The sequence below is a fragment of the Botrytis deweyae genome (assembly GCF_014898535.1).
Source record: "Botrytis deweyae strain B1 chromosome Unknown BDEW_048, whole genome shotgun sequence".
Lineage (NCBI taxonomy): Eukaryota > Fungi > Ascomycota > Leotiomycetes > Helotiales > Sclerotiniaceae > Botrytis > Botrytis deweyae.
Window position 1 is genome coordinate 261,695 of NW_024066255.1, and position 9,411 is coordinate 271,105.

At 41.3% G+C, this 9,411-nt stretch overlaps 2 protein-coding genes across 2 annotated transcripts; both read right to left on the reverse strand.

Moving 5' to 3' along the window:
* Positions 1-1,623: 1,623 nt before the first annotated feature.
* Positions 1,624-6,409, reverse strand: EAE98_011481 (uncharacterized protein; the record flags this gene model as incomplete). The annotated part of the gene is made up of 2 exons (XM_038959103.1): positions 1,624-4,100; positions 4,147-6,409. 2 exons carry the CDS (start codon positions 6,407-6,409, stop codon positions 1,624-1,626), a joined length of 4,740 nt encoding a protein of 1,579 aa, XP_038804616.1.
* A 1,498-nt stretch (positions 6,410-7,907) lies between these two features.
* Positions 7,908-8,109, reverse strand: EAE98_011482 (uncharacterized protein; the record flags this gene model as incomplete). Its single annotated transcript, XM_038959104.1, is given in 2 exon segments — positions 7,908-8,035; positions 8,052-8,109. 2 exon segments carry the CDS (start codon positions 8,107-8,109, stop codon positions 7,908-7,910), a joined length of 186 nt encoding a protein of 61 aa, XP_038804617.1.
* Positions 8,110-9,411: the final 1,302 nt, after the last annotated feature.

The window sequence follows — 9,411 nt, forward strand, 5'->3', positions numbered from 1 at the left end:
AGTCTGGGGTGCATAGGAGTTTATTCGGCACACCTCGGTTAGCAGCTTGGCCTTGATTCCCTGCGGCGATCATAACGCTAATCAAGAGCCTCACCGTAATCCAGCAGAAGAAAATACCTCAAAAATCGATCCAGAATAATAATAATAAAGTCTATAATTTGTTCGCAAACAAATTTCCACATTAAATACAACCAAAAATAAAGGAAATATAAATTTTCTCGTCATTAGATAAAAACTTCAAAAGCAGAGTAGAAATTATTAGATCTGCTTACTAAGTTATATTTGCTTGAGTCAAGAGTTTGTCTATACATATCAGACCGTAATGATACTTGCTAGGTGAACTCTATGTTTAAAAGCTGGAATGGACACCCATATAATTTATGAGCGTTATGTGTCCTTTTCAGTTTTGAAACCCCAATACCTTACCTTGGGTGTATATTTTAGGTCTCGGTACCTAGGTAGTATTACATAACTCCTCCGGTCATTCTAATAATAAAGACACCTCACGTACCATACATGATTCTCCACCGAAACAAAAGACTATCAGGTATGATGAATAGTTATCCGTACTGAGATATACCAGCATACTATTCCTCAGAGCGTGCTGGATGAGATAAAGAATAGTACTTTGAGTGGAAAGAATTACGTTAGAATTGTCACGTTTACAATTATTCGAATACTCGAGTAATGATAATAATCAATCCTTATTTCATACATCTACCATAAAAGCAGCCATCAGATGATCATTAAATGATAACTACAATTATCTCCGCATCCATTCAAATCCATTCAAATCCATTCAAATCCATTCAAATCCATTCAAATCCATTCAAAAACAAATCAATCCCTCAAAATTCAATAGGTACACCCAACTCATCATCACACCATATCACATTATATCACATCATATAAACCTTCCCGCAAAACTTTCATCCACACACATATACCAAAAATATATTTGATTTATTTTATTTCATCTCATCTCATCTCATCTACTCTTATTTTTCCCCTTCCCTTCCACTTTCTATTATTCGCTAATATCCCCCATCCATCTTCATCTCCATCTCCATCTCCATCTCCATCACTTCCACCCTTTCATCTCCTCCATTCCCCAATCCCTCCCACAATCCAAATCCAGATCGTTATCCACCCCATCCCTCCAAACATGAAAAACATAAACTTTGGTATCATAACATTATGCATGCATGCACATCCAAATAATTTCTCCAATCAATCCATCACACAATCCATTACCACAAACAAATCCATCCCTCTACAAAAATTCAACAAGATTTATCCATCCATTCATACATCCCCCTATTAAATGCAAATTCCCCCCATTTGCCAATAACCAAACCATGCGTCCGTCCATCCCCGTCCCAGAACCCAAATACACGAATGCTATGGGTATATCGAGAAAAAAGAAGGGTCGAACGCCTGCCAGTTTAGCTACAACCAAACCAAAACAATGCCAAATTCGACAAAAAAACAATATTTGCCGCCGATAGAAAAAGAAAGTCATAACGACATAACAGCATAATTCATTACTTTGTCACCTTCATCTCACCTCTTCCCATCACTTCTCTTACCACATTCCCGAATCTTCATCTTCACCCCTCACACCTATTGAGGCGCCCCAGTTCCCGCCCCTTCTTGTCCCTTCAACAAAGTCCTCAATGTAAGAACCTCTCTCCTCAACCTAGCATTTTCCTTCTTAACTCTCGCAGCTTCCTCACTACTTTCTCTCATTCTCGTAACCAATTCTTCTTTCGCACTCATTGTTCCACCCACACCATTCCCATCTTCACCTCCAGCACCACCCTTTCTACTCGCTCTCAAAGCCTTAACAATCTTCCCCAATTCTGCATTGAACTTCTCATAAAGTAACTCATTCTCCGCACTACTCTCCTTATAAAGTTGATCCAATCCTTTAACCTTGAACTCACTCGCCTGTAAACTAACTTCCAACTCCTTTTTAACCGCATCATTTCTCTCATTCAAATCTTTCACAATATTTGGAATCTTCGTCTCCAACAACAAAACGGCTTCAGAAAGTCTGGCAATATCTGAAGTTCTAGGAATGGCAGAAACAGCATTTAATTTTGCCATTTCTTCACCAATCTTAGACAACTCATTTTGAAGAGAAGCTTCTGCTTCATTTATTGCTTTGGCTTCATTTTGTAAACGTTCGCGAAGTTTTTGTGGACTTTGAAGACGAAGACGTTGAGGAGATTTGATAGTTCCATTCAAGTTGTTTGCGTGTGATGTTATTGGACGAGAAGGATCACGAGGGGTTCCACGAAGAGTAGGGATGTTTGATGAGAGAGAAACTGTTTTGTTATGACCGGCTCGCCATTGTTCTTTGACCGGTGATGCAAATGGTGTAGAATCCAGAGAAGACATGATATTCTGAGCTCGTTCGGTTAAATTACCCATACTGCGATCGATCCGATCAGGGGATGTGATCATAGGTACGTTTTCCTTGAGAGCAGGTGAACTTCGGTACATTAAAGATCGATCTCTATCCATGATTGAACCGTTTGCTGGAATTTTCGTAATCTTTAATGGAGAGGTTAGAACCTTTACAGGTGATGGAGTTCTTGGTGGAGAATTTGCCCTTTTATTTGGCGGTGTAATCGTAGCAGGTTGTTGTTCGGGAGATGGAGTCATTGGTCCAAGTGTTGCTTGAGCCATCAAACTTTTCAGATCAGATAAAGAACTTCGACGTTTCTTTTTCGATGATCTGGTAGTACCATCATCCTTCGAATCTTCAGGTGGTGGTGATGCACCGATAGTACTAAGCCTTGATTTTGGTGCAATTGAATCAGAACTACCAGGTCTTTCATCAAATGCCCCCATCACTGTAGGTCTATCACGAGATGCTGGTCGACTTTTACGATCTGGTGATTCGATTGAATGAGCTCTTCCTAAGGATGGCTTTGATGTATATTGATCTCCAGTAGCAACACTACGAGTAGTCTTACTCAATGTTCTCCAAACTGAAGGACGATGATCAGCATCAGCTTTGGTACTACCTTGACGAAAGACAGTATCGGCAAATCTTCTTCGCAATGATGTATTTGATGTAATAGATCCGGTGGCTGAATGGATTGATCGACTTGCCACGGAACCATAGTTACTACCACCTCCAAGACCAATACCAGGTCCAGGTCCCAGATCATCAAACAATTTATCGGAATCTTCGACAACACGATCCAATAAATTAATATAGTTATGTGGTTCTCCATCAACGACTAGTAACTCAGCAAAAGCGACTGTGAGAGAACCACGATCACCATCATTACCACACCCATCCAAGAGATCCGCCAATAATTTGATGATGGCAATAAATGCTCTCCTATTCTGTGGTGCCATTTCTCCAAATATCAATCTGACATATTCATTGAAATCTCCAGGGAATAATTTGATAGATCTTTCTTGTAGAGCGTCAAGAGAATCGAGTGACATGACAGAACCCATTTGTTCCTTCCATGCCAATCGGAGAAACTTCTCAAATGCCACAAAAATAACATCAAAAGAAGTTTCAGAAGCTGCTCGAGTATCGAACGGATTTTCAATAAAAGTGTTATATAAAGCATTGACGGCCAATTCATCAGCAGCTCCTCTATTGCGTAAGTTTTTTCCAACAACGTTTCCTTTTCTTGATTGAAGAGCTGCAATATAACCAGTGAAAGTTTCCTCCAGTCGGACAAGTGGATTGACCGGTCTACCCTCTTCAAAAGGAGCTCGAACACTACCTTTACCATCCGAGAAATCTTGGATTGAATGTAAAGATCGATTACTACCCGTTCGAACGATTTGTGGCGATTCCAATGATGGGATCTTACCCATTATCATAGGTCGAGAGATTTTACCAGGAGATGCCAACCCATTGAGACTCGTAGTTGATGGTGAGCCTCCGAAACCACTATTGAGTAGACTGGAAAGAATTTTGACAGGAGAATGTGGTCGATACGATTTTGATCTATCACCCTCACACAGAACGTCGATAGATTTTAGAATTTTCGAGTAAAAAGAGGTAAAAGGTGCAGATAAGGCTGGATTGCTGATGTGATGTTGAAGTCGAAGTAGATCGGTTACTAAAATGGTTAGTCATGTCCTCACAAATAATACACAGCCACTTACCTCTCTTGGCAAATGTAACCATCAAGTACTCAGGAAGTACTTCATCCACATACACCCTATCATTAAGTCCGTCTACCTCGAGTCTATATTTCTCTCCTCCTGCTAATGTTGTGACATTGGCTACGATATCAACACCATAATGACCCACGGGAGCACCCTTTGTACCTTTCTCGTGATCAACCACTAAACGAACAGGAGCAGGTCCTCTCCGGCCTTGAACCAAATCGTCAACACCTTCAGCAAAAATGGCACAATAAATATGAATTCCAGCCGGCTTAATCGATCGTAAACTCCATCTATCGGTTTCGCGCTCAGCCTCCGAGAATCTTCCTTCAAGTCTAGCTTTGATCAATTCCTCACCCAACCTAGATGCCTTGGCTTCGTAAGCTCCTTGTAACACAAAGTTTCGAACTGTAGCAGGTTGATTACGATCCCGTCCCATATTTGCGTCTTTCAACTCATGTAAGGAGGTTAACCAAATAGATCGATTATCATCAGATGATGTAACCCTAGTATCTCCAAGAACATGCCAGCCAGTAAAAGAAAGGTCATAGAGATGTTTTTGTCCACCAGCTGCTGCGGTAACTGATGCCATCATAGTTTGCGCAGAAGGTTTATCAATCTCCGCCATGACACCTCGAGCGGTCTGTAAACAATCCTTATTCTTCTTCAACAAAACAATACAATCAGCGAAGAGTAGCAGTATACCTTCCTTGGTCATACCTGCACTGCTACCTGTCGTGACTTCAACATGATATGGAGGTGGCAACTCTATCGTATCAACCGCCGTGATTAGACGTCCTTGAGGATGTAGTGTAGAAGGCCAAGCGTCAACCAAATATCTCAATCGATTCACCACTTGTGACTTATCAGCTGCTGGAGGATCAAGTGAGCATATCGAAGTAATGATATCTCTAGCCTTCAACATAGGTTGTAAAGCTGGATGTAGCACTGGAAGCGAATTGACAATATTATCAATAAAGAGACTATATCTTGGTAATCTCTGAACCGGCTCAATTACAGCCGATCTCAGACGTTGTTCCCCGGTAGCTTGTACCCGACTTGAGAAGCTACTTGGCTGCTTCATGAAGCTCGAAATGATTTGTGGAAATTCCTGGCTAGCATGGATATATTGTTGGTAACTCTCGGAAAATTGTGGGAACCATTCAAGTAAGACTTTGGCAAAGGCCAGTGCACCCGTAGGGTCCTTCAAACGACCCGAGCCACCATATCGAGATGAGGTGGAGCTGACTATTGGTGTTTCCAGATCTTGCATGGCTTCTTCCTCGGTTTCATCCATCACTTTTCGTATCGCTGATAAGAAGGTGGAATTAATTTGTAGGATTCGATCCAAGCATCGTGGGAATAGCTTTTGTAGATCATCTTCCGAAGGGCTGAAACTTCCAAATGCTCGACTTTTGGCTTTGGCTCGAAAATCATCTGCGATATGATTGACCAATTCATGCATCTTTATCACATAACGTTCTTCCGTATCTACCAATTCTCCCATCTCTCGTCGCAAAGCCATCTTTTGATCCTTCTGAAATGATTTACTTCGATTCAATGATGTCGGTTTCGACGGGGCTCGACGTAATTTTGACGTAGGCAGGAATGCCACTTCTCCAAAGACCTTGACCAATGATGCATATGATCCATACTGCCTCAAGGTTAGATCGGGATATTCTTCCTCATCCAAATCTCCCTCCAATTCTTGAAAAGGTGATATCGAACCCGGCGGCAGAACCAAATCCACATCCACATAATTAATATTTTGTATTCGTAACGCGGCTTCAATATCTCTCGTCACATCTGGCGTATTTTCCACCCTCACCATCGAACTTGCCAAATCTGCCGCATGTTGTTCGCCGAATAATGTCGGTGCCGAACCTGGTCTTTGTTTCCTTGACGTATTCGCAACTTGTAATATTAATCCACTCTTCACCACCTCTGGCAACTCTTTGAAATATTTGAATAGACCGAATGCTAGACCGCGACATAATTCATCTCCTTGTTTATCGCGCGGGAGATAATTCACGGACTCGTATAGCGGTGAGTTTGGTGAAATGGTTATGCGCTGGTAAGATTGAAAACCCGCAGCGGTGAAGATGTGAAGTTGAATTCGTGAACTGTTGAGGGTCGAATTGGTGGTGGTAGAAGGACCATGATATATGAGGACGGGTAGGTTTGAAAGATGAGGGTCGTGTGCGTAGAATAGATTTAGATGATCGAGGGACAAAGCCAGCTCATCTGTAACTCGAACCATTGTAGGAGAAGAATTGAGAGGTTGTTGAGATGTTGAATTCGGATTGGGATTTGAGAGGATGAATGGTATGGTATGGATGGTATAGTTCCGAAATCGTGGGTCTCTTTAATGTGTGGCCTCCTTCATGGCGAATGGAATGAAATATATGACCTTTTTCTTCTTCTTGCTTTTCTCTCAATATTATTTGGCAGAGGTTGAAGAACACAAGATCAAAAGAACAGATGATTACTTTTACCCTTGTTTGTTTGTTTGAAAAGATGGTGGTGATGTTTTTTGACAAATCTAAATCAAAAAGAAGGTCAAGTATTTTGTGGTGGGTATTGATTTGTGGTATAGAATTCGTTGAACCCGACTGGTTGATTGTGGTTGATATGGTACAAGCAGACAAGCAGACAAACAGATGGACAGCAGATGAAGGACAGAAGACAGAAGGCGGAAGGCGGAGGGCAGATGACAGATGACAGAGAAACAGACAGACAGATGGAGAGAAGAATTGTATCATAAAATTTGGGGAGGGTTGGTAAGGTACGGGGAGTGGAGTGGAGTGGAGGGGATTATGGTGGTGATATCAAATTATTGCGGCAGAGATGAACTTGATGAGTGAGTTGGAGTGAGTGAGTGGATAACGTGAGAAAAATAATAAAGAAGAAGGCCGGCGTAATAAAGTAAAATGCAGAATGCAAAATTTAAAATATAGTCAAATGTGGTAATAAATGAGGTATTGATTGTGTTTGATTACTTGTCGATAACCTTTTTAAATAACAAATAGAGTATTTTTATTAATCTCGTGAAGTTGTTTATATCATCATTTTGATCTACATTTTATATTTCTGTCTTTTCTATCTCTTCTACCTTTTCTTTTCTTCCCTCTCTTTCTTCTCTTTCTTCTCTTTCTTCTCTTTCTTCTCTTTCTTCTCTTTCTTCTCTTTCTTCTCTTTCTTCCCTTCCCTTTCCCCTTCCCCCTTTCACCCCTTCACTCCTCTTCACTCCCTTTACTCATCCACCTCCACACGTTCCTCCAACATATTTGACGTTAAAAAGGAAAAAACGCGTTGTGGCGCATTTCGAGTATATTCGTATAGATGTGTACTATGTAGGAGGTAGGAGGTAGGAGGTAGGAGGTAGAAGATAGATATGTATGTATGTATGTATGTATGTACAACACTTCAAACATCTATCAAGTGATTGTGGATCTCCTGTTTAGTATTCCCAATGACATGTATATTATATGATGGCTGGTCTTATTGATATTGATCATTTTATATAAACAGCTGAATCCATTGGTGTCGTGAGATTCATCGTTATTCCTTGATCTTTTATCGTTATCTTTATTATTATCTATCTATCTATCCCTCTATCTCTCCCGCTCTTCCATTTTCCTTCTTCCCTTTCCTTCTCTCGTCTCTATAAAAAGAATTCATCGTAGGGAGTATATAGTATTGTATCATCCATATCCATATTCACATCCCTCCCACCCATTCATTCATCCATCCATCCATCAATCCATCAATCCATCAATCCCATGTAACCGCGTCCAGCCCCTCGATTTATTCTCCACGCGATGATTGGCCTCGTACTCCTTTCCCAATTCCCATGGAACACGAAAAAGTTCCTCAAGTCCACTCACTTATTAATTACTTACCCCGCCGTCCAGCTGAGCTTGGTTTGTTTGCTGATGATTTCTTCACTTGACTTGACATTTTTGCATCTTTTTTTTTCTTCTTCTCTCACACTCAAAAAAAGAAGAGGTTGGTGATCTACTTAAGGCTGAGTTGTCTTTGATTAAACCAATTTAATTTGAGTTACCTCTCGTTCCCTTCTCTGACGCCATACACTAAAATTAAAACTAAGAAATGGAAATGGAAAAAAAGATTATTCGAGAATGAAATCATGGGAGATGAAAGATTGGAATGGGTGTGGAATGGGTAAATCTCGATTCTCGCGGGATGAATGAGGTCAAGAGGAGATTTGGTAATGAAGATCTTATACTCGGGATGAATGAGGGGCAGTTATTATAGATGAATATTATAGATAGATTTACTGTAATATTATTTTATTATTCCATAATAGAGATCCTTTGAACATACGAGTATATTATTATATTAACCTTGCACGTGCCTTGCAACATAAATTCGGAATATCTAACATGCCGATAAGATAACAAGACAAGACAAGATACCTACTAGGTAATTACATAGTCCCCCTCGTCCCCATTTCCAATCCCGAATATTCTTCATCTTCAATCCCGAAAACTATCACTCAATCTCTAATAAATAAACGCCGAAAATAATCATCCAACTCATCTCCCTTCCCGAATTTTTCAAACCTCGGCGCGCTCAACCTCCCAATTAATACAAATCAATACAAACCAATACAACACAATACAATACCCACGACACTCAATTCACCCAGCCGAATCGGAATTCCACCTCACCTCAATCTCCAAAACTCCAATCTCCAACCCACCAACATCCAACCTTCAAAAACAAATCCTTTCTCCAACCCACCACCCACCCACACACCCCCCAAAATGTCAACCGAAATCCCCTTTACAGCAAACCACACTCAACAACCCTTCAAACTCCTCGAACTACCCCCGGAACTCCTCACCCTTCTAGAATCCGATGATCCTCCCACGTAAGCCAATCTCATCCGCCCCGCTCATTCCGGCCCCCTCCTCTCCCAACCACCAATCCCACACACGCTAACCCCATTCCCTCTCCACCCACAGCCTCCTCCTAACCTCCTCCCCCCAACCCCCACACCACGCACACCTCCTCGTATCTCCCTCTTCCTCTTCCTCTTCCGCCTGCACCTCCACCTCCACCAAAAAAACCTACCTCCTCCGCCAAAAAAATACTTCCAATCCGCTGATGCTTCTCTCTCCCTCCTCCACTCAACATTCTTCTTCCACCTCCTCCCAACCAAGCATCACGAGAATAGGAAGTATATCCGACACCATCGAACTCATCGAAAAAGAAGAAGAAGAAGAACCCACGGAA